This window comes from Hypanus sabinus, unplaced genomic scaffold, assembly GCF_030144855.1.
Source record: "Hypanus sabinus isolate sHypSab1 unplaced genomic scaffold, sHypSab1.hap1 scaffold_804, whole genome shotgun sequence".
Taxonomy (NCBI): domain Eukaryota; kingdom Metazoa; phylum Chordata; class Chondrichthyes; order Myliobatiformes; family Dasyatidae; genus Hypanus; species Hypanus sabinus.
The window spans coordinates 39,857-65,363 of record NW_026781656.1 but is presented as its reverse complement, the minus strand read 5'-3'; the positions used below and the strand labels follow the sequence as shown (position 1 = coordinate 65,363).

At 45.3% G+C, this 25,507-nt stretch overlaps 3 protein-coding genes across 5 annotated transcripts in view; 1 reads left to right on the top strand and 2 right to left on the bottom strand.

Annotated features, from left to right (window-relative positions):
- Window positions 1-16,969, top strand: part of LOC132390210 (zinc finger protein 585A-like) — a 44,548-nt gene extending 27,579 nt beyond the window's left edge. The window contains exons 4-6 of one of the 3 annotated variants that reach the window (XR_009510820.1): window positions 381-5,035; window positions 9,398-9,486; window positions 16,517-16,969. The gene's annotated coding sequence lies outside the window, so the exon portion shown is untranslated. Of the gene's footprint in view, window positions 1-380; window positions 5,036-9,397; window positions 9,489-16,516 lie in introns of those variants that run through there. The other 2 variants (XR_009510819.1, XR_009510821.1) reach the window with 2 other exon arrangements.
- On the bottom strand, window positions 5,032-7,437 carry LOC132390211 (zinc finger protein 229-like). Its single transcript, XM_059962816.1, has one exon. The coding sequence runs from the start codon at window positions 7,224-7,226 to the stop codon at window positions 5,844-5,846; it is 1,383 nt and encodes a 460-aa protein (XP_059818799.1). The 5' UTR covers window positions 7,227-7,437; the 3' UTR covers window positions 5,032-5,843.
- LOC132390216 (uncharacterized) lies at window positions 7,422-24,391 on the bottom strand. The gene is made up of 4 exons (XM_059962821.1): window positions 24,383-24,391; window positions 20,136-20,201; window positions 15,414-15,560; window positions 7,422-7,970 (listed from the first exon to the last, which is right to left on the bottom strand). The coding sequence occupies exons 1-4, from the start codon at window positions 24,389-24,391 to the stop codon at window positions 7,422-7,424; spliced, it is 771 nt and encodes a 256-aa protein (XP_059818804.1).
- Between the last annotated feature and the right edge of the window lie 1,116 nt (window positions 24,392-25,507).

Here is a 25,507-nt window from a genome sequence, read left to right as displayed (position 1 = left end):
GGCTTTGTGACAAGGTTTGTGGATGATACAAAGGTAGGTGGAGGCGATGGTAGTGCTGACGAAGCAATGCGATTGCAGCAGGACACAGACAAATTTGAAGAACGATCAAGAAAGTGGCAGATGGAATACAATATTGGGAAAAGTACGGTAGTGCATTTCGGCAAAAGGAACAACAGTGAACTGTTACGTGATTGGGGAGAAGGTTCAAGCCACAGAAGTACAGAAGGAAGCGCGATGATGATGATGATGATGTCCTCGACTCAGGATTGACTCAGGGCAGCGTCGGGCATTTCCATGCCTTACTAGGCGAGAATCGGAAGGTTGTGTAGGGCGCTTCTCCTCACATAGACATTTCACAGTATTTTTCTTTATTTTATGAGGTCGAATTGCGAGTTCAACACTCAACCGGGCACGGATGGAAAGCGTACAAGGGAGAGGCCCGACTGTATTCGAACCCGGGGACCTCCGTTACTGAGTCCGGCGCTGACGTCACTACGACACCAGGACCTTGGGCAAGACTCCCAGAAGATTAACTTCCGGGCTGAGTTGTGGTAAAGAAGGCAAATACAACGCTGGCTTTATTTAAAGTGAAGTAGAATATATTAGCAAGGAGATAATGCTGATTCTTTACAAGACACTCCTCAGGCCGCACGTCAGAACATAAGAAATGGGAGCAGGAGTCGGCCATTGGCCCACTGAGTATGCCCCGCCATGCAATAAGATCATGGCTGATCCGTCAGGAAACTCAGGTCCATCTACCTGCCTTTTCCCTATAACCCTTCATTACCTTATTCTGCAAAATCCTATCTAACCGTATCTTAAATATACTTCGTGAGGAAACCTCAACTGCTTCCCTGGACAGAGAAGTCCGCAGATTCACCATTCTGCGGGAAAAACAGTTTCCCCTCCTCTCCGTCCTAAATCCTCTCTCCGGAGTCTTGAGGCAATGTCCCCGAGTTCTAGTCTCATCTACCAAAGGAAACAACTTTCCTACTATCTTATCTATCCCTTTCAAAATTCTAGGTATTTCTATAAGATTCCCTTTCATTCTTCTGAACCCCAGACAGAAAAGTCCCAGGTGACTCAATCTCTCCTCATAGGTTAACCCCCTCATCCCTGGAATCAAACTGGTTCACCTTCTCTGCATTGCCTCCAAAGCCAGTACTGTATATCCTTCCTCGTGTACGGAGACCAGAACTGGACACAGTACTCCAGGTGCGGCCTCACCTGTACCCTGTATAGTGGCAGCATTACCTCCCTGCTCTTGAATTCAATCCCTCTACCAATGAAGGCTAACATTCCGTTAGTTAGAGTATGTGGGACTTCTATCTTAGAAAATGTGCGTTGTCATTGGAGAGAGTCCAGAGGATCTTCAAGAAGACGATTTCGGGAATGAAGGGGTTTAGCATGAGAAGCGTTTCCCAGCTTTGGGCCTGTACTCCTGCACTGACTTATGTTTAGTAAATGTGGGTGGAGGGGTTCAGAAGCTGCAGAAGGCTGTAAATCTCGTCACCTCCATCTTGGGTACGAGACTACAAAGTATCCAGGACATCTTTAGGAAGCGATATCACAGAAGGGCAGCGTCCATTATAAAGGACCTCCAGCACCCAGGACATGCCCTTTCCTCACTGTTACCATCAGGTAGGAGATATAGAAGCCTGAAGGCGCACAGTCAGTGATTCAGGAAAAGCTTCTTCCCCTCTGCCATCCGATTCCTGAATGGACTTTGAAAGCTTTGGACACTCTTCAATATACAGTATTTCTGTTTTTACACATTTTAATAAAATATTCATCACACATAATTGATTTACTTGATTATTGTTTTAATTAGTTTATTATTATTATCTATGTCAGAATATGAATTGCATTGAACTGCTGTTTGATTATTGTTTTAATTCATTTATTATTATCTATGCCAGAATATGTATTGCATTGAACTGCTGTTTGATTATTGTTTTAATTAATTTATTATTATTATCTATGCCAGAATATGAATTGCATTGAACTGCTGTTTGATTATTGTTTTAATTCATTCATTATTATTATCTATGCCAGAATATGAATTGCATTGAACTGCTGTTTGATTATTGTTTTAATTCATTCATTATTATTATCTATGCCAGAATCTGTATTGCATTGAACTGCTGCTGCTGTCAACAAATTTCAAGCCAAATGCCGGTGGTAATAAACCTCATCCTGAATCTTGAATCTCACTGAAACCCACTGAATGTGGAAAGGTCCGGATAGGGTGGATGAGGAGAGGCCTTTTCCTATGGTGGGGGTAGCCATAACAGAGGGCACAGCCTGAAAACTGAGGAGCAACCTTTTAGAGCAGTTGAGGAGGATTTTATTTAGTCAGAGAGCAGTGAATCTGTGGAATTCTCTGACACAGACGGCGGTGGGGGCCAGGTCTGTGGGTACTTTTCAGGCAAAAGCTAATAGTTTATGGATCAGTCGAGGCATTACAGGATATGCCGAGGAGACAGGTGCATGGGGTTGAGTGAGAACCGGGATCAGCCATGATAGAACGGCGGAGCAGTCTCAATGGGTCTGACTGGCCTAATTCTGCTCCTATGTCTGATAGTCTTATACTGCGAGTGTCTCACACAGTGAAGATTGACACAAAATACTTATTACATTCAGCCGCGATTTCTTTGCTCCATTACTAACACGCCAGCATCGTCTTCCAGTGGTACAATATCAACTCTTCCCTCTCTTTTACTCTTTATATATCTGAACAACTCTTGATACCTGATATTATTGGCTCAATTACCGTAATTTTTCATCATGTCTCTCCTGTGTGTGTGTGTGTGTGTGTGTGTGTGTGTTTTTTTTTGTTGTCTCCTGTTGGGTATGTAAAAGATTTCCATTCCTCTCACTTCCCACTGTTTTCTTGCTATATTACGTGACCCCGCTTTTGCTTTTATCAAAAACAGGAGAAAATCTGTGGATGCCGGAAATCCAAGCAACTCATACACAAAATGCTGGAGGAACCTGGGAGGCCAGGCAGCATAAATGGGAAATAGCAAACAGTCGACGTTTCGGGCCCAGACCCTTCATCAGGACTGGGAACAAGGAAGATGAGACGTCAGAGGAAGCAGTGTGAGGGTTGGAGGGGTGGAAGACGTGGTAGGTGATGGGTGAACCTGGGAGACGGGGAGCAGTGAAGGAAAAATCTTCTTTGGATTTTATTTCCTTAACGATTCTCGAAAGATCATTGCTAATGCCTCCACATCACTTCAGCCACCTCTTTCGGATCTCAGGGGTGTACACCATCTGGTCCAGGTGACCTATTTACCTTCAGACCATCTCTGTTTCCCGAAGAACCTTCTCCCGAGTAACGTAACTTTACACATTCTGACCACTAACATCTGGGACTTCCATATTCCTGCCAGTGTCTTCGAGAGATAAGAGTGATGTACAAGACTTATTCAGTTCATCTGCCATCACCTTGCACCCCCACCCCATTACTAGCTGTCCAGCATCATTTTTCAGTGGTCCGATATCCACTTCAGCCTCTCTCTTACAATATATGTACCTGAAGAAAAAGTTGGTATCCTCTTTAATATTGCGGGCCAGCTCATCTTTGTATTCCATCTTTGCTGCCTGACAATGACGGAAAACGTAGTTTACTTTATTCAATGTAGTCTTGTTTTTTTTTAATATGTTTCAATTGTGCTTAAGCCCAAAGTGCATAGAGATATGTAGGTAATACATGATACTTATGGGGTGTTAGCCTTCATAAGTGGAGGAATAGAGTTTAAGTGTCGCGAGGTAATGATGCAGCTCTATAAAACTCCAGTTCGGCCACACTTCGAGTACCGTGTCCAGTTCTGGTCGCCTCACTATAGGAAGGATGTGGAAGCATTGGAATGGGTACAGAGGAGATTTACCAGGTTGGTGCCTGATTTAGATAGTATGGGTTATGATCAGAGATTAAGGGAGCTTGGGCTTTACTCTTTGAAAGAAGGAAGATGAGAGGAGACATGACAGAGATGTACAAGATATTAAGAGGAATAGACAGAGTGGACAGCCAGCGCCTCTACCCCAGGGCACCACTGCTCAGTATAAGAGGACATGGTAAGGGGAGGGAAGTTCAAGGGGGATATTAGAGGAAGGTTTTTCACTCAGAGAGTGGTTGGTGCGTGGAATGCACTGCCCGAGTCAGTGGTGGAGGCAGATACACCAGTGAAATTGAAGAGACTACTAGACGGGTATATGGAGGAATTTAAGGTGGGAGGCTATATGGGAGGCAGGGTTTGAGGGTCACCACAACATTGTGGGCCGAAGGGCCTGTAATGTGCTGTACTATTCTATGTTTTATAATCAATACATTATTTCAGATAGGACAATCCATACGAACCATTCGGATATAATATTACAGGATTAATAAGCAGGAACAACTCCCCCAATAGATAAAACCATTCCAAACACATACGTTCCTCAACCAGTGGAGCACCTCACCACAGGCATTGTTTGTGTCATCAGTCAGACAACCGAAAGATTTTCTCTATCAATCAGCTTCCAAATGTTGTTGACACGCCCCGCTGCTGATTCCCTTCTCCTTATCATACGTTCTTACCCCGACCGTCGTCCAGAGCCCCAAACTCTGCCCTGTGCAGACCCGCCTCTGGTTTCTGACCCTGCTCCGTTGAACATCCAAACAATGGTTTCGCATTCTGCTTTCAGTCTTTAGAGGACAGTGTGTTTTCAACAACACTTTAGAAGCAGGGGAAATGACCCATAATGTGGAAATGAGTCATGAATAAGGAGGGTAACTCCCAAATTCATTCTTCCTCAGCTCAGAGATTTCAGGGGTAAAGAACATCTCAGACAGAACTGCAGTCAGCTCACTTTCTTCAGTCTGCAGAAAATTCAGGGAAACCACTTCACCCACAGGATGGTGACTGTTTGGAACCCATCACCACAGGGAGAGCAAGAGGTGAACAACAGGGGAGGACTTAAAAGGACTGTCCTGGAACAGAATCACAGGCAGGGTCCAGCCGGCATGAGTTGACCCTCCACTGTGCACAAGGTGTGTTATAAATTCATTACGTACCGGAGACAGAGTTTAAAATAGAACTGATTTATTTGTCTCAGAACCAGAATATTAAACTCCAGTCCCATTAAAGATGAATGTGCAGCAGAAGAAATTCCTCCCATGCCCAGTGATCAGGGTGCAGAACTGGGTGTGGTGAGCAGCAGCAATAATTGCAGAGTTCAGCACCAACAGTCACTCTCCAAATTGCATTCAGCAACAGTGATGGACAAATATCCAGCATGCAGCTCATTGAAACTTTCTCCCCAGTGTGAACCCGGTAGTCTGTCACAAGTATAACAATGTTTAGGTTACGACTATAGCAAACAGGGATTTGGATTGTGGGTCTGTCCAATGAGAGAAATGTTCCTTCTTGTGAGTCTGGAAGAGAGATTTTCATGGTCTTTTGCTGGGGAGAGATGAGAAGACGTGAATGGAGAGAGTGGGCTCTGTTTCTTTTTTTTTGTTTTCTTTACTAACCCTATAGTCAAAGTAAGAATTATATATCTCAATTGTTTAATCACATATTGTGTACCGTTTGTTATTTCGGGGTACAGTACTGATTTCTAACAGGTGACACATCACGCAGCATCCACCCAAATGACATTTCTTAAGTTTGGCCGGGCTGGGGCCCGGGGCAAATTAAGCTATATCAAGCTGCTAGCTAAAGTGAGATTACTTAGTGAATCACTTCCCACATTCACCGCAGGTGAACGGCCACTCCGCAGTGTGAACTCGAAGATGCACATTTTGGTTGATTTGGCTGAGAGAAACTTTTCCCAAAGACTGACCAGTTGATCGGCCTCTACTCAGTGTGAACTCGCTGGTGTCTCTGTAATTGAGATGACCGAGTGAATCCCTTCCCACAGTCTGAGCAGGTGAACGGCCTCTCTCCAGTGTGAACTCGCTGATGTACCTTCAGATGCGATGACTGAGTGAATCCCTTCCCACAGTCTAAGCAGCTGAACGGCCTCTCCCCAGTGTGAACTCGCTGATGTACCTTCAGTTCAGATGACTGAGTGAATCCCTTCCCACAGTCTGAGCAAGTGAACGGCCTCTCTCCGGTGTGAACTCGCTGGTGTACCTTCAGATGCGATGACTGAGTGAATCCCTTCCCACAGTCTAAGCAGGTGAATGGCCTCTCCCCAGTGTGAACTCGCTGATGTACCTTCAGTTCAGATGAGCAAGTGAATCCCTTACCACAGTCTGAGCAGGTGAACGGCCTCTCTCCGGTGTGAACTCGCTGGTGTTCCTTCAGCTTAGATGACTGAGTGAATCCTTTCCCACAGTTTGAGCAGGTGAATGGCCTCTCTCCAGTGTGAACTCGCTGATATACCTTCAGTTGGGATAACTGAGAGAATCCCTTACCACAGTCTGAGCAAGTGAACGGCCACTCCCCAGTGTAAACTGACTTGTGTACCAGTAGTTCGTGTGACAGAATGAATCCCTTCCCACAGTCTGAGCATGTGAATGGCCTCTCACCAGTGTGAACTCTCTGATGTCCTTTCAGATTAGATAAGCAAGTGAATCCCCTCCCACAGTCTGAGCAGGTGGACGGCCGCTCCCCAATGTGAACTCGCTGATGAAACTTCAGAATAGATGACTGAGTGAATCCCCTCCCACAGTCTGAGCAGGTGAATGGCCTCTCTCCAGTGTGAACTCGCTGATGTACCTCCAGTTTTGATAACTGAGTGAATCCTTTCCCACAGTCTGAGCAGATGAATGGCCAAACCCCAGTGTGAGCTCGGTGATGCCCCTTCAGTTGGGATGACAAAGATGACAAAGAGAATCCCTTCCCACAGTCTGAACAGGTGAAAGGCCTCTCCCCAGTGTGAACTGACTTGTGTGCCAGCAGGTTGGATGACCGAGTGAATCCCTTCCCACAGTCTGAGCAGATGAACAGCTTCTCCCCAGTGTGAACTCGCTGATGTTCCTTCAGTTTAGATGACTGAGTGAATCCCTTCCCACAGTTTGAGCAGATGAACGGCCTCTCCCCAGTGTGAACCCGCTGATGAATCTTCAGTTTATCTGAGGAAGTGAATCCTTTCCCAAATTCTGAGCAGGTGTATGGCCTCTCTCCAGTGTGAACTCGCTGATGTTTCTTCAGGTTAGATGACCGAGTGAATCCCTTCCCACAGTCTGAGCAGGTGAACGGACTCTCCGCGGTGTGAACTCGCTGGCGAGCCATTAGGTCAGATGACTGAGTGAATCCTTTCCCAGAAATTCAGCAGTTGACCAGCCTCTGCCCGGTGTGGTGTGAACTAATTGGTGTGTCCACTGGTGGGAAGACCGACTGAACCCCTTCTCACACACAGAACAGGTGAATGGCCTTGCCCCAGTATAAACTTGCTGATGTCCCTTCAGTTGAAATGTCCAACTGAATCTATTCCCACTGTCTGAGCAGATGAACAGGTTCCCCCCCCCACCACCCCCGTTTAAAATGGCAGGCATGGCAGTCAGTCTGATAATAGAGTGAATCCCTCCCCACAGTCTGAGCAGGAAGGATGATCGAGTGAATCCCTCCCCACAGTCTGAGCGGGAAGGATGATCGAGTGAATCCCTCCCCACAGTCTGAGCAGGAAGGATGACCGAGTGAATCCCTCCCCACAGTCTGAGCAGGAAGGATGATAGAGTGAATCCCTCCCCACAGTCTGAGCAGGAAGGATGATCGAGTGAATCCCTCCCCACAGTCTGAGCAGGAAGGATGATCGAGTGAATCCCTCCCCACTATCTGAGCAGGAAGGATGATCGAGTGAATCCCTCCCCACAGTCTGAGCAGGAAGGATGATCGAGTGGATCCCTCCCCACAGTCTGAGCAGGAAGGATGGTCGAGTGAATCCCTTGCTCCACTTCTTAAATATCTGGACAGAGACAGCAAAACTGGCGTGTAGTGTTCGAGATTCCCGTAGACAAATTCCTTGTCATTTTTAACCTGTAAAAAGATTTACAGAATCAATCAATGGGTGTAGGACAACATTTCAGATGAGATCACTTGAGTTGTCATGGTGTGATCTGGCAACACACTCTTACAATGAAGTTCAACCCAAGTTGCAGAGAGAAATCATCTTCTGACTGGGCAGAGTGCTGGTACCTGGAATGACCATCAAACTCTCTGATGCTCTTCCTGTGTCTATAAGAATGGGGCATTTCTGCCATCTCCAATCTGTGACCTGGCTCAGTTTGACTCTCTCCAATGGTATTATTCACTGTTCCCACTGAGCTGCATGGTTTCCTGTTCCCACAGTAACTGAAACACTCTCACACAAAAAGCCAGCAGTGCATTCCATGCACCCACCACTCTCAAAGTTACTCCTGACATCCGCTCGGTATCAATTTTCAAGCAGTTTAAAACTCTGCTCTCTTGTGTTAGCCATTTCAGCCCTGGGAAAATAACCTCTGGCTATGCACACGATCAATGCCCCTCATCATCTTATACACCTAAAAAAGCTCTTAACCAAAAAAAAGGACATTTTACACATTATACGTGATCGAGTTCATCTGCACTCTCACACAATCTGTGTAGCAGGCCTGTAATGGGTAATGAAGGATTTTCTCACCAGAGCTTTTGTACATTGTCCATATGTGGTTTGCTTGCTAAACTATGCTTCAAAAAGTCAGATTTGCAAACATCACTCCACTTCTTCCCACTTGCAAATTCTCCAGCAACTTTTGCATCGCCACAATGCACACAGGTAACACCAGTTTCTATATTGGACATAAATATTTCCCCTGAACCCTCCTGAGGAATTGAGGATATATAAACAAAATCATTTTGAACCTATGAAACCTCTGGCCAGAAGAATAATTGGGACTGAATAGGAATTTTGAACTGATGTGAACTCAGTTTTCAGCATTTAGCTAAGACAGGCTCATTACCAGTTCTCTGAGGCTTGCAGAGAGACACACTGAGAGCTGATAGCATTATACATTGTACTCATGTTTGAGTACGTGGAGGAGGACTCCCTGATAAGGACAGGAATGAACTTGTTTGTTATTAAATCAGGGCCTTGCAAAGGGAATAACTGACAAGGACGAGACTGTACATCCATCTGTAATTAAAACCTTGATTTAGCAAACTCTCAATTCTAAGTAATTAAGTTTTGCACCAACAGACTTGGGTGTACCAGTTCGAACAACATATTGCAATAGTAATGTATGGGCTTACTATGTACTATGTACAGGCTGTAACCTGACTAAGTCAGTCCACTTGTAGACAGTGGCAGTGCTTACGTGCCTACCCTTTGACAACTGGGTCTCAATCTCCTGCAGAAGAATGCACAACAAACTGTGGTGATGATAAGAAACTGGACTCCTGAGTTTTAATTGGACTCAACTTTTAACATTTGTCATCACGAACAGGATCCCAATGCAGGGAGTGCCAAGCAGACGGGCTGAGTAAGCGGCTGGACCACTCTGGGGACTGCAGAGACTGACCGGGTGCCCAATAGGTATTTTACCTTTTGTCACTCTCCGTTACTTCATTTGGAGGTACGGTCCCTCACCCAAGGCTGATTGCTTAGCTTGACGGGATTGGGAAAGAATCTGTCGAGAGGCTCGTATAAGGATGGCAAAATTTTGCTAAGTGGGCATGTGGCAGTACCAGGTAAATTTTACTAAGTGGGCAGGAGGCAGACATGCCAGGTAATTTCATTAATTGAGCAGGAGGTGCCAGCCGGGTAAAGTTACCTGATCGATAATTGAGCAGGAGGCTTTGTGCCGGGTAGATTACTTAGAGGACAGGGGTCAATTGCAGTCGATTGATGCGAGTGGGCCAGGAGCAGCCCTACACAATATGTCTGAGAGTTTTCCAGGCAAGGAAAAAGATTTTCAAATGTTGAGTGCAGCGCTGAATAAGAAATTGGGGAACAAAATGTGGCCACTGGGGGGGGGGGGGGAAGGGAAACTGGGATATTACATCATGAGAACAAACAGTCAATTTGATATGGAAAAAGAACTGTGGAAAGAAGTGGAAATTGTTGAAAGGGAGTGAAAGGAAAAGCAGATATGAAGTGGAACAGTATATTATTAGCAAGTTGGAGTAAGAATGCATGTGACAATGGGATAGAGGTATATACTGCAAAGATTGGGAGACACTAAAAGTGAAGTGTGAATGGGTGGATGTGCGCCAAAAATGAGAGCAGGAAAAACAACGTAAGCAAACCAATGCCGGCCCAGATAGGAGAGAAGGGCAGGAACGTCAGACAGACGTACTTTATTGACCACGAGGGAAATTGGGTTTCGTTACATTCTGATAGGGAAACAAGGGATCCCAAACCCATGTCTGTCATACCGACCCTGCTTGAGGACAGTGACCGTGATGAGGAGTGGGAACCCCCCCGTACCTCTCCTACCTTACCAGGGGCCAAGTGCACCCACTGCCCCCAAACACCAACGATGGCCGCTCGGGTAAAACAGCAGGACAGGGAAGTGGGGGGGGGGGGGTGGGGTTGCCACTTTACCATGAGATCCTGAAAGGGAATACAGAGGTTTATTCCGAGACAGGGAGGGAAGAATCCAATAAAACCCCAGAGTTAATGGCTCCACAAAGACAATTCCCACCCGAATGCTGCCCAATCCACGAGCAGGAGGAGGGACAGCCCTCAGTGATACCTGTGTATGCACCCTGGAAGCCTCAAGAAATGATAATGATCATGAATCAGGCCCCAGATAGAAAAGAAAATCCAGCACAGTGTGTCCGCAATACAAACATGTTTAATGCGACTCCACAAGATTTATTCAGTCTCTGCTGCATGATTCTCTCAGCTGCTGAGGGGAGGAAATGTAAGGCAGAATTGAGATACCAAACCTATCAGGAGTTACAGGCGGGAAACCTTAATGGGAATGAACAGACAGACCAGATCATTCAAGCCTTGGAAAGGGCTCTCCAGCAACCTGTAAACATTAGTAAAGTACTTGAATGCAAACCTACCCCTGGGGAATCGGGACCAGACTATTGGGAATGATTTGTGGCCTGCTATGGCACTTTCACAGGAGACCAAGCCTTTAATAATGGGAATCTGTCCCCCCAGTTTAATGCCCTACTGTTCTATCGCTTACCAATATAGATAGCCAACATGATTAAAAATAATATGGATTGGCCTGGCAATGACCGAAATCGAATGCGACGAGCTTTGACATATCATTGCGACCCGACTTTCGAATCCCGATCAACCTTGAAGAGAACTAATATTAAAGGTGAATATGTTCAGTGGAAAGAAGGATGCGAGTGGGCTATATCTGGGGATCAGAAGAAATGAAAGCTACCACGGGATAGGTGGGGAAGACAACCCGCTTAGAAATGGACAAGCAAAGATGCTTCCTACTGTGATTTCCACCCCTCAGGAAGAGCCCAATGTAATATTGCAAGTTGCTGGAATTCCAGTTCCATTTATGATTGATATGGGGCAACCACAACCACTCTCGATCAGGAAACAGTAACAGAAAAGGGATTCCAGCTATCAGACGCTACAATCACTCTGTCTGTCTTTGAAGGCATAGGATGTACGTGTTCACATAACCAGCCACTGCAGGTGGAATTCCAGGGGAACCAGTGTGAGGTTTCATTTACAGTCACCATCAGTCGGGGGTGTAATCTTGTAGGGAGAGACGCTCTGTCTGTTGGAAGTCGAGAGCCTATGCACAGATAATGGCATCACCCTGCAACTAGCGAACAACCAACAGCTTCCCCAATTTCTGACCCCCCCCCCCCAGTGGTGGGCACTTAATCTGGACCCAACTGAGTTTGAACCCCTCCTGCCAGTGGCCGACTCTCATGTGACTCTGTGCTTTGACACTAGGGGGTGCTCAACCGAGGAAAGCCATATTTATGCAGCCCTCGAGGGGCAGAAGTTCCCTTTCACGGTGCTTGGACAGGTTAAAGGAAGAGAGGGCAGCTCATTACTGTCTGAAGTTCTGGATTTCCTTTTGCGACAGACAGGACTGGTGGCTGCCCATACCAGCATCAGGGTTTGCCCTGGGTTCCCTGACTACACCCTGACAAAACAAGCCTCCAGCACGAAAGGAGACTGGCAAGATTTCCTGTGGGCCATCTCCGATACTTGAAGGAGTCGGAAGTGAAGACAGGACATCTAGTAAAACTCTCTTTTAATATTGACAAAACCCAAGATGTTGTACCACTTCTCTGGGCAATTTCAGGCCATGAAGTCGGCCGCACCAACTGCCCCCTGTCTGGATCACAGTGAAAGAAGGACAGACTCTCCCATCCATTCTGCAATACCCCCTCAAGCCTGAGGCAACTTTTTACGAGGATGGAATCTCTTCTGTGGATCCAGCAGGGAAACGATGCGATAGTGACGGACAGTGAAGTAACTGAACAAGCCTCTTTTGAAGCAGCTGTCTCTACCCAGAAGGCTGAGCTGTTTGCTTTGACTCGTGCCTGTATCCCAGGAACAGACAACAGTGGGAACGTTTACACAGACTCCCGTTAGGCATTTGGAATTGCACATCACTACGGGGCTCACTGGGAACATGGGGATTCCTGACTTCCTCTGGCCACCCCATTAGTAATGCCACCTTTGTAAACAACTTACTCACCATTCTACAGCTACCTCGAGTTTTGGCTATTATTAAATGTGCAGCCCATGCCCGCATGTGTAACCTGGTCACTACAGGCAATGCTTTAGCAGGTTAGACAGTGAAAAGTGCGGCACAATCCTCGGTAGTTGTAGTCCGCTCGGGTTCCCGTCAAGCAATCCTCCGTGACTCAAGCAGAACGGGTTTGCCAGACATGAGGGAGGTGCGTACTTTTCAGGGGGACGCCTCTAAGGATGAGCGCAAACTGTGGTCCCAGATGGGGTTCCAGAAAGACCCCGATCTAGGTTTTTGGATCACCCCAGTGGGACAGGTTTGTGTTCCTACACAGTTTTTACCAACATTGGTCAATTATGTAAATGACTGTACACACTTGGAAAAGGAGGGAATGGTTGGTAACCTGTACACTGCACATTGGGTACGACTCCCTTGACAGGTGAAACTTTTTCGTGTCTACAAGTTGATTTCATTGAATTGCCTCGAGTACATTGCTATAGATACTGCTTAGTTATTATAGATGTGTTTAGTAGATGGGCTGAAGCTATTGCAACTACCATTAATACTGCTGTGACTGTTGTGAAGGTTTTATTATGGGAAATAATTCCCAGGTATGGCCTGCCAGAGATGCTGAGCTCTGACGATGGCCCACAATTTGTGGTGAAAGCAAACGAAGGGGTATGTAACAAACTAGCTATCCAGCAACAATTCCACTGTGTACACCACCCACGGGCCGCTGGCAGAGTGGAAAGAGCCAATGGCACTCTGAAGAGTAAACTGGCCAGACTAACAGTGGAGACTGGACTCACTTGGTTGAAGGTCCGACCATTAGCCCGATTCCACATGAGGGTTACCCCACAGGGGTAAATAGGGTTGTCACCAGCTGAAATCATTTCTGGACGGCCCACGAGGACACCCTGGGAACAAAGTCTCGGGATTAAAGGCTAAATGAATAAGAATAAGGAACCTTGGTTCTCGAGGGAACTCTGATAAAGAAAAAGAGAGATGTATGACATGTATAAGAAACAGGGAGCAAATAAGGTGCTTGAGGAGTATAAAAAGAGTAAGAAAATACTTAAGAAAAAAATCAGGAGGGCTAAAAGAAGACATGAGGTTGCTTTGGCAGTCAGGGCGAAGGATAATCCAAAGAGCTACATCAGGTATGTTAAGAGCAAAAGGATAGTAAGGGATAAAATTGGTCCTCTTGAAGATCAGAGTGGTCGGCTATGTATGGAATCGAAAGAAATGGGGGAGATCTTGTTTTTGCATCTGTATTTACTAAGGAAACTGGCATGGAGTCAATGGAAATAAGGCAAACAAGTATTAAGGTCTTAGAACCTATACAGATAGAAGAGGAGGAGGTGCTTGCTATCTTGAGGCGAGTAGATAAATATCCAGGACCTGACAGGGTATTCCCTCAGATCTTGAAGGAGACCAGCGCTGAAATTTCAGGGGCCCTGGCGGATATATTTAAATGTCGTTATCTACGGGTGAGGTGCCAGAGGATTGAAGGATAGCTCATGTTGTTCTGTTGCTTAAAAAAGGCTCTAAAAGTAATTCTCGAAATTATAGGCTGGTAAGTTGATGTTGTTAGTGGGTAAAATATTGGAGGAGTACTAAGAGATAGGATCGACAATTATTTAGATAGACAAGGTCTTATTAGGGAGAGTCAACACAGCTTTGTGTGTGGTAGGTCATGTTTAACAAATCTATTAGAGTGTTTTGAGGAGGTTACAAGGAAAGTGGATGAAGGGAATGCAGTGGATGTTGTCTACATGGACTTCAGTAAGGCCTTTGACAAGGTCCCGCATGGGAGGTTAGGTAGTAAATTGGATTAGACACTGGCTCAATGGAAGAAGCCAGAGAGTGGTAGTGGAGGATTGCTACTCTGAGTGGAGGCCTGTGACTAGTGGTGTGCCACAGGGATCAGTGCTGGGTCCATTGTTATTTGTCATCTATATCAATGATCTGGATAATAATTTGGTAAATTGGATCAGCAAATTTGCTGATGATACAAAGATTGGAGGTGTAGTGGACAGTGAGGAAGGTTTTCAAAGCTTGCAAAGGGATCTGGACCAGCTAGAAAAATGGGCTGAAAAATGGCAAATGGAGTTTAATACAGACAAGTGTGAGGTATTGCACTTTGGAAGGAAAAACCAATGTAGAACAGATAAGGTAAATGGTGGGGCACTGAGGAGTGCAGTAGAACAGAGGGATCTAGGAATACTGATACAAAATTCCCTAAAAGTGGCATCATGGGTAGATAGGGTAGTAAAGAGAGCTTTTGGTACAATGTCCTTTATGAATCAGTATTGAGTATAAGAATTGGAATGTTATGGTGAGGTTGCATAAGGCATTGGTGAGGCCGAATTTGGAGTATCGTGTGCAGCTCTGGTCACCGAATTACAGGAAGGATATTAATAAGGTTAAAAGAGTGCAGAAAAGGTTTACAAGGATGTTGCCGGGACTTGAGAAACTGAGTTACAGACAAAGGTTGTATAGGTTAGGGCTTCATTCCTTGGTGCTTAGAAAAATGAGCGGAGACTTCATAGAGGTATATAAAATTATGATGGGTGTAGATATAGTGAATGCAAACAGGCTTTATCCACTGAGGCTAGGGGAGAAAAAAACCAGAGGACAAGGGTTAAGGGTGAAGGGCAAAACATTTAAAGGGAACATTTGGAGGGGGGCTTCTTCTCAACTGGTTCTGACAGAGGCATAACTGGTTCTTCTGGGCACATTCTGTCTCACTCCCAACTATTTCCTACCTTCCTTTGTGCAGGTATGTAATGTCTAAAGGACCAGTGTTTGAGTAAATGAGACTCACCAAACTTTCTCCTGACTGAATCACTGGAATCTCCGAGTCAGATGGGTTCTCTCCAGTCGGTGCTCTCAGTCCTCGGGCTGGTTCACTTGTTGCTGTTCCCTCGTCTTCAGTCGTGGTTTTTCTTCCAATAAATCTCTCACTGCAGGTCTAACTTTAACATGTAAGACAATGAAGCACATTAACAATACAACGGAGGACCAAACATTTCTGCTTAATGTTACTAGGAACAGAACTCACTGAACTTTAAACGTTGAAGGCAAATATAATGATCTCAGTGAACAATCTTTTATTGTCCCTCACATGAAATAGACAATATGGGATGAGAAGGAGCCATCATTCAGTCATGGTAAGACATAAGACAAAGGAACAGAATTAGGTGATTTGATCCATCTGGTCTGCCCACCATTCAACCATGGCTGAAGTTTATTCCAACACCATATTCCTGTCTTCCTCCTGTAACCCTGAATCTACTTAGCAATCATGAGTATATTAATCTCTGTCATAAATATACCCAAATGGCAGCCTCAATCAGACTCTGTGGCAACAAATTCCACAGATCAGACATCTTTTGGCAAAAAAAAAATTCTCAACTGAATTTTAACAGGAAGCATCTTTATTCTGAGACTATGCTGTCAGATCACAGACTCTCTTAACCATACGTCCCTCCACCACCGCCACCGTCCCTCTGAACTCCATCGAGCACAGGTCCAGAACCATCAAATGCTCCTCATACATAACACCCATCATTCCTGAGATTATTCATGTGAACCTTGTTAGCCACAACTGTACTGAAGACATTTCCAGGAATAACAGACAAATTGGTACCAGGATAATTGACAGGGAAAAGTTGTGCTTTCATTACTGTTCTACTATCACATGTGCTGGCGCGTGGCCAAGTGGTTAAGGCATTGGTCTAGTGATCTGAAGGTTGCTAGTTCGAGCCTTGGCAGAGGCTGCGTGTGTGTCCTTGAGCGACGACACCGGTGCCAAGCTGTATGGGTCCTAATGCCCTTCCCTTGGACAACATCGGTGGTGTGGAGAGGGGAGCCCTGCAGAGACTCTAATGGAGGCCTACAAACTATCACAGCCATTTTCATTTCCAGGTTAAAAAAGGTCCATTTCATGAAATATAAACCAAGAAATAAAAAGAAACCGGAATTACCAGAAACACTCAGCAGGTAAGGAACAGCTTACAATACAATTCAATTAATAACATTTCATCAGATTGAGTTCAAACATTTTCAGTTTTTAGTGCAGATCTCCAGCACAGCTGCCTGATTTCCACTGTGCACGAGCACTCCCAGTACTCTTTGCTGCCAGTAAAATGCTGCAGTGTGTCAGCCCGTCACTGTTCATAAACTAGCACCTCCACAGCAATGCACAACAGAACTAGGACCTGATGACTCTCCGACATTCCAAACAACAATAACCGATTCTGGAAATGACTCAGCGAGGCCAAAGGTACAAAAGAACACTTCACAATGAAGACAAGGTTTAGAAGAAAGTTTGCTGATATATAACATTGAGGAGGTGGGATACAAGGCGGACTGAGGCTGACCCAGATGGTTGATGTATATCACTGAAACGGTGGGGGGGGGGGGGGGGGTATGAGGAGACTGGACAGAGGTTGAACAAGATGAACAGATGGAACCAGGTGGGAGAAGGGATCAAGGACGATCACTGATGGTCCTCCAGCAACACATAGGTACTGAATGAATAGTACATACTATCGTACAAAAGATTCTAAAATGACAGAATTAGCAAAAATAACAAGAGCTTTGCCGGATATATTTTGACCCTCACCAGATTTTTGTCAACCCACCATAGGAAGTTTCCCATCCGGACACTTCACGCTTTGAATGGTAACTACTCTGCCCATGACTGCGAGGAACTGGTAAGACCTTTGGATCCAGATCAGCACATCACAGAAACCATTCTCCCCCCTAGACTTGCCAGTCCCTTGGTAAAGCAGGCAGTGAAATCAAAGATCCCCACAACCTGGGTCATTCTCCTTCCTCACCCACCCCAATCCGGGAGGAGACACAACAGGCATAAAGCTCCAGGACAAATGTGAGGAGCCTCAGGAAGCGCGGCAAGTTCGGGAGAAGTTAACAGGACTCAGTGACCAAAATCAGATTTCCCAACACAACATGGAGGATGCGTGACCACCCATCTGGAGATTGTGAACACGCACAAAGAGATCGTTACTTCTGCGGTTAAATGGGAGGGGCAAATGAGATCATGTGACCGGTGAGGTCGAACACCCCAGGCATAGTCTCCAGCTTCCCAGCACTCTGTGGAAATAAACAAACTTGCCCTTCACATCTCCTCTCACCTTAAATGTGTCAGACATTTCAAACCCCAGGTAAAACATAACGTCTGTATCTACTCCTCTCATAATCTTGTAAACGTCCATCCAGTCTCACCCCAGCCTGGCTGTTCAGGAGAAAACAACACAAGTTTGTCCTGCCTCTTGTTAAAGCTCATGCCCTCTAATCCAGGCAGTTTCCTGGTACACCTCTTCTGCGCCCTCTCCAAAGCCCCGACATCATTCCGAGAATGGGGGCGACCAGAACTGTATGAAACACTCCAGATGTGGTCTAACTAGTTTTACAAAGCTGCAACACAACTTCATGAGTTTTGAACTCAGGGCTTCAACTAATAAAGACAACCATGCCATTTGCCTTCTTGACCATCTGATCAATCTGTGCAGTCTCTCTCAGGAAGCGATGAACTTGGAGTCTAAGATCTTTCTGATCATCAACACTGTCCAGGGTTTTGCATTTAACACTGTACTGTCTCATACATTCAGGGCTGCAGTGCTACCAGAGCGGAGTGCCACTCCAGCACCTCTGTAAAAAACAGTCAAAATAAACAAGCCGGAAATTTAACAACGGCCGCATATTAAATAGAGGGAATCTTACAGAAGCGGGGGTTGGGAAGAGGGGGTGTTGGCTGATGGGGAAAAATACCACTAATAACTTTAGGATATTTGATCATTTTTGGTGAATTTTTTTATTTAGGTATTTGTGAAATTCCTTCTCGCTCGACCTGTTGTCCTAGGAAGCTGGGAAATACCTGTACACAAATGCGAGCATTTTTCTGCTTTTTCAAATGGGTACCATTGGATTCCTTGAAGAAGCAGGATTAGGCAAGGAATGATCATGGAAATCCAAGTTTAATAGTTGAAAACAATGAAAGAAAAATTCACTGCTCGCTTATCTTTGTCCTGATTTTGAGCAAATACACAAGCTAATCATCCAAAATCCTCTTCTACACCTAGATAAATTAAATCTTGTTTTACAAGCCAAATGGAATAAAAGACATTCCTAGGCTTTAAGCTAGTTTTACGTCATTTCAGCTATCATTAATAGTGGATCAACTCCTTGGCCTCGCTCCACCAACTGTAGTTGATTGAAAAGAGGCTCTTTTTCTCTTTGTGTTGACAGGAAAAAGAGTAATTTAGTGAGGCAATGAACGAGATGAAATGCATTCCCAAGACTCCCAAATGGTTGCTCTCCTCCCCGTTAACATTTATCACTTCCAAAATACAATATTTTCTATTCGTATAGATTCGATAATAATGTATGTAAAGATTCAAGCCTCTTCAATTTTTTATATATTTAAAGACCAAACAGGATCTGTAAAGGTTTAACCATGTAACACCCGACCTGTGAGGATATTGTGAGTATCAACACTCACAGGTACACTTCCCATCCAATCATTTCTGCGAGAGAAATGGTACGAGGCAGTTGCCAACCTACCGCTTTTGAGACTAATATTCAGCAATATTCGTGGCTTTAGCAATAGTTCATCAGACGTTCTTTTTCATACTTGATTACTTGGTTCCAATTTAGGTGGCTAAAAGTGTAAAAAAAATGAATGGCTTTATTTCTGTTATTTTTATACCTCTGAGGAACACTGCTAAGCGCTGTGGGCCCTGCTGTCTGCTTTGACTCAGTCGTATTAGTAAGGCTACATCTGTGGTGGTCCGTGGATTACTCGCTAAAGTAAATTTTTCTCACTAACAACCCTTTGCCTTCTTAGCAAACAAAGTTATTTTACTTGCGTGATAATTATATTCTATGATAATCAGTTAAGTGCAACCGTGCAATACTTTCTCATATTATTAAATTATTATATGTTTAATTGTACCAGTTATACACTGAAATGTAGTGACAGGCTGTAATCTTGTTAATGTCTTAGCTATCACTATATTTCTGTGGAGCTCTGGAATTCACATATTTCTTTCATCTTGGTTTACTGCTTGACATTATAAGAAGCCCTATATATGTCACATCCAATTTGTGTACCTGCTCATTACACGAATGGGGCAAGGAAGTTGTTCAGTGCATGAAATGAGCAGGTAGACAAATTGGGTGTCACACACGAGAGGTCCGTGGACTAAGGTGGAACGAGTCAATTTTACAAAACCAAGCAATTTTCATTTACCTGAAACAGAAATACCGCAAAAGTTATTAACTTCAAACTTTCTGCAGAATCACTCAAAGAGTTGAACTACACGTGCAGGTCCCGAGAGTTGTATAACTTTAGGCCTTCTAACTTAGGCCACGAACTTATCAACCACCCCTCCGTACAGCTCTGGCACCTAAAAAATTGCCACTGCACCCCTGCTCCAGCCGTCCGGCAGAGCTCGGGCCCGGCCCTTTCCCAATGCAACCGGCCCACATTTATACAATTTCTGGATCAACCCTGACTCACCCCCGGTCGAATCGGAGAACTGCCAACAGCTACAGAGAGCAGTGCGCATGCGTTTAGCAGACGTTTCTACGCAGCGCCACCCGTGGCCGGAGGCCCGCACAGCTCCAGCAGTCTCTAGGGATCCATGCAGAGCCACCAGTGGCCGGAGGCGGGAGGAATAACGGAGAGGTAAATCACAAACACCACAAAGTCTGCAGATGCTGGAAATTCAGAGCAACACAAAGAAAATGCTGGCGGAACTCAGCAGGCCGGGCAGCATCTATCGAAAAGAGTTTTCATTTGAACCCTCCTTCAGGACTGAGATGGGATGGGAGAAATATCTGAATAAAATCGGGGCGGGCGAGGAAATGTCTCGCTGGAAGGTGATAGGTGAAAGTAGGTGGGAAAACTCAAGAGCAGAAGAAAACAGAGTATAATAGGAGAGGAGAGTGGCGAATAGGAGAAAGGGATGGAGCAGTGGACCCAGAGAGAAGTGATAAGCAGGTGAGAAGACGTGAAAAGTCAGAGAGGGAGTGGGAGTGGGAGGGAAATTTGTTCACCGGAAGGAGAAATCGATATTCATGCCATCAGGTTGTGGGGGTGGGGGTACACAGACGGAATATGAGGTGCTGATCCTGGACCCTGAATGTAGCCTCATCTTGGCACAAGATGGGTTGACACGTCGGAACGAGAATGGGAATCGGAATGAAAATGTTTGGACATCGGGAACTCACGCTCGGAGCGGATAGTTCAAAGTTTAATTTATTATAAAGCAGTTATCCATAAACAATTCTGAGTTATTTTGTTCTTCTCCGGAAAACCACGAAACAAAAAAAGAGCATGAAAGTCGCTCCGGGAGAAAAATCAAACTCCAACCCCACCCCCGCATATAAAAGAACGTCATCCTGATCATCAACCGCAAAACCCACCCCTCCAGACAAAAGGTAACTATAATATTGATACCCCCCCCCCAAAAAAAAACCTACCCCACACAACTGCGGAGGAGCCGGTGTCACCAGTGTACATGCGGCCGCATCGGGAGCAGCGGACACAACGGGCGACCCCGGAAGATTCACAGGTGAAGTGTCGCCTCAGCTGGAAGGATGTTTGGACAACGGAGAGAGTTCGGCCGTCCGGCCCTTTCACTGTGACACCCCGAACTCCACATCAAATCCGTCCAAACGAATCTGGGTGAACTTTAATGACCAATAAATATAATTCCTCTCAGCGATCAGCTGTCTGAGTGATCCCCTGACTCTGAGAGGAAGGGGTATCTATGGTCCACACTGTCAGGGTGTTGAGTTTACCAGGAGACAAAGACTGCAGGGACGAGAGGTTTTCTGTTGACTAATACACTATGTGTGGACCCCGCTGGCAATTCTGGTGTTGTGACCCGAATCGAGACAAACACCACGCTGCCCACTCCACCAACAACACGGCACAGCCGGACACATAACAGGGGACTTTCCATCCCACAACACTGGATTCAGTGATGAAACCCGTCATTAATGTTGTTGTCCCACTGAAAAGTCCATTGAGGTGCTTTTAAATGCCAGCGCTCTCCCACAGGTGACGTCAGACAGCTCCTCCCCCCACGTGCCTGACGTCACACATGGGCTCCCCACACCGGGATCTGCCCTCACGTGCGCGGTGTCTTACGTCAACAACGCGCTGCTGTGCTCGAGCTTTATCGGTTTAACGCCTGGGCTAATAATCACGTGACCAGCCCCTTCCCCACCGCTGTCAACAGAGGATTGAGGAGCTGCGCTACTCCCATTGGTGCGAAGCGATGTCAATCACTGGTTACAACCAGTAGCGGAGGCGGACAAGCGTTACCCCGCTGTTCGTCTCCCGCTCAAGCGCCTCCTCAGAGCGGAGAGAACCTCAAAGTAAATGTCCACTTTCTGATTTATTTCCATTTCCCTCCGAGGGAAGTTGGGACGTTTGTGAAGCGTCTCCTGCGGCCGGAGTCTGATGTATCGCTGAGAGGTAGGAGGAGACCGCTCGGCCCTTCGGTTCGATGCCGGTTCCCCGGGGAGGGAGGGATTTTATTGACAGGATGAAGATGGTGAGAGAGGGGGCGGACAGGATGTTTGTCCCAGCGGGGACAGGAGGGGCTCAACTGTGGAAATGTCTGAGCCCACGGTGGTGTCGAGCAGAGGGATTCACCACATTGGGGGCAAACACCGGCAGACTGTTGCACTGCAAGCGGGGCCAATGGTCCGGGCAAAGTGACAATTATTTGGGCTTTGTCGAGATTGTACCCGGAATATGGTGTAAAATCCCGCTCCCCATACTAACACGGGTTATACAGACCAAAGAACAAACTGCCGGAGGAGCTCAGTGGGTCGGGCAGCATCTGTGGAGGGAAATGGACCGTCAACATTTCGGGCCGAGATCCTCCCTCTGGACTGAGTGTGGACGGGAAATAGTCAGAGAAAAGAGGTGAGGGGTGGGGATGGGGCAAGAGCCGGGAAGTGAGAGGTGGATCCAGGTGAGGGGGAGGTGGGAAGGCGGAAATAGTGACAGGGGTGGGTGGTGAGTGGTTGGGGCAACACGGGGCTGAAGAATATGGAAATTCCATAGAGGATTAACAAAGAGGTTAGAGAATATTTGTTATAGAGAGTGCAATGAAGATTCAACTGACTGATCCCTGGAGTGGTGGGGTCATCATATGAAGAAAGATCAAATGTGATAACCCTTTCATTTAGAGAATCGAGGACGGAGAGGTGAACATTGAAATGCACAACTTCGTTACCGGTTGAACTAGGGATCCCAGTCTCTGAAACAGGGGTGGGCTGCCCGGGACTGAGATGAGGGGAATTGTTTCCATTCCGAGGGTGGTGAATGTCTCGTTATGATGAGTTTATTTAATATTTTACCAAAAGAGCCACACAGCCCTACTACCAGCTCGATATTTCAAGAAACATATAAGTATCTGGGAAACGAGAGGACCTGCAGATGCTAGAAATGGAGAGAACTACACATAAAGTGCTGGAGGAGCTCAGCATGTCAAGCAGCATCTGTGGATGGGAATCAACATTCCTGGCCAAGACTCTTCTTTATGACTTGATACCCACGTATCTGGAATATCAACAAGCAAAGACAATAGAAAGTAGTGTAAAATCCATAAAACCTTTGACAAAATTTAGTTCATGGCTTCAAAAAAACCTGCCAAACAGAGCTCAATAGGTAACAAATACAACAAAGGCAATAAACACTTGCATCAATACCGAGATTGACTTTTTTAATGAAAATATCTTGGTCCCATTTCAATCAGTAAAATTTACAAAGACAAATAAGACCTGAGTAGACAACTTTAGAAAAGTCTATTTACACGAAGTCCCACTTAGATTAACGACTACCTTGGACAGAAGGAGGAACAGGAATAACACACATGAAAAAAAAAATCACACAACAGTCAGATAAAACCTAAATATATATTTTCATCAAAAATATTCAGCACTCCATGTGTGTATATGCAATCATGATAAGAAATACAGACCAGAAAGCTTTAATGAGAGGCCAACTCAGAACAATAAGTCATCACTCTGGAAGAAAACATTAACCAGTGGAATGAGTATGACCCTCCATGGGAGACATCCCAATGATCTGAGCAGACTGGATGGTGTGAAGGAAGCATCGAGCACCTGACTGAGAGTTGGAGATCCCTTCCCAGAATCAGCGGGGTTCCTTGCAGAAATGCAGGACAAGGTGTTTAAGAAAAAGAAAAAAATCTGAAATACATGGAATTCAAGCAAACAAGACACTAAATGCAGAAAATGCCAAGAGACACCAGACACAATCCAACACATTCCAGGATCCTGCAGCAGTTTAACTCAGTCTGATTACTTATGCAGGTACAATCAAGTGGCAAATGTCATTCACCAAAATCTTGCTTTAAAATACAAATGGATGAATGACCACGGTAACTTCATTAAGGCACCATAAATTCAAGCCTGATTCAGTTAAGGACATAATCTCACAATTTATATGATAATCAATACATTATTAGAGATAGGATCATCTCAAATAACCATTCAGATATAATATTACAGGAAAAACAAGCAAGAATAACTCCCTCAATAGGTATAACCATTCTCAACACACACATGTGCCTCGACCAATGGGGCCTCTCACCACAGGCATTGTTCATCAGTCAGACAACAAAATTATTTTGTCTGCCAATTAACGTCCAAGTGTTGCTACTCTGTCATTCGTTGCCATGCCCCACTGTTGATTCCTTTCTCCTCATCATACGTTCTTACCAGAACCATCGTCCAGAGTCCCAAACTCTGCCCTGTGCAGACCAGCCTCTGGTTTCTGACCCTGCTCCTTTGAACATCCTACTTATGGTTTCCCATTCCAATTTAAGTCTTTAGAGGACAGTGGTGTTTTCAACAACCCTTTAGAAGCAGGGAAAATGAGTCATAATGTGGAAATAAGTTGTGATTAAGGAGGTTAACGAACAATGTCATTCTTCATCAGCCCAGAGATTAGAACTGCAGTCATCTCGACTTCTTCAGTCTGCAGAGAATTCAAGGGAAACAACAGGGGAGGATTTAAATGGACTGATGTGGAACAGATTCACTGGCCGGGTTCAGCAGGCCTGAGTACACCAGTTGTGTTATAAATTCACTAAGCACCAAAGACAGAGTTTATAATAGAACTGGTTTATTTGTCACAGATGCAGAATATTAAACTCCAGCCCCATTAAAGGTGAATGTGCAGCAGAAGAAACACCTCCCATGCCCAGTGACCAGGGTGCAGAACTGGGTGTGGTGAGCAGCAGCAATAATTGCAGAGTTCAGCACCAATAGTCGCTCTCGAAATTGCATTCAGCAACGGTGAAGGACAAATATCCAGCATGCAGCTCATTGAAACTATCTCCCCAATTTGAACCTGGTATTGTGTCACAAGTGTAACACACTGTAAGGTTTCACTGCTGATGTAACAGCCTCTCTGTAATGTTTCACTGCTGAGGTAATGGTTTCTCTGCAGCAGCAATGTTTAGGTTACGACTAGAGATAACAGGGTTTTGGAGTGTGGGACTATCCAATGAGAGAAATGTTCTTTCTTGTGAGTCTGGAAGAGAGATTTTCATGGCCTTTTGCTGGGGAGAGATGAGAAGACATGAATGGAGAGACTGGGCCCTTTTTCTTTTTTTTTGTTTTCTTTACTAACCCTCTGGTCAAAGTAAGAATTATAAATCTTAATAGTTTAATCACATATTATGTACAATTTGTTACTTCAGGTGTCACACAGACGCAAACCTATAAAACTACCAGCAACAATTAAACACACTTGGAGTCTAGTTTTGCAGTTAACAAACAAAATTTTATTGGTAACTACTAATAATAGTGAACTTAAACCAGATAATCCAAGGGTTAGCA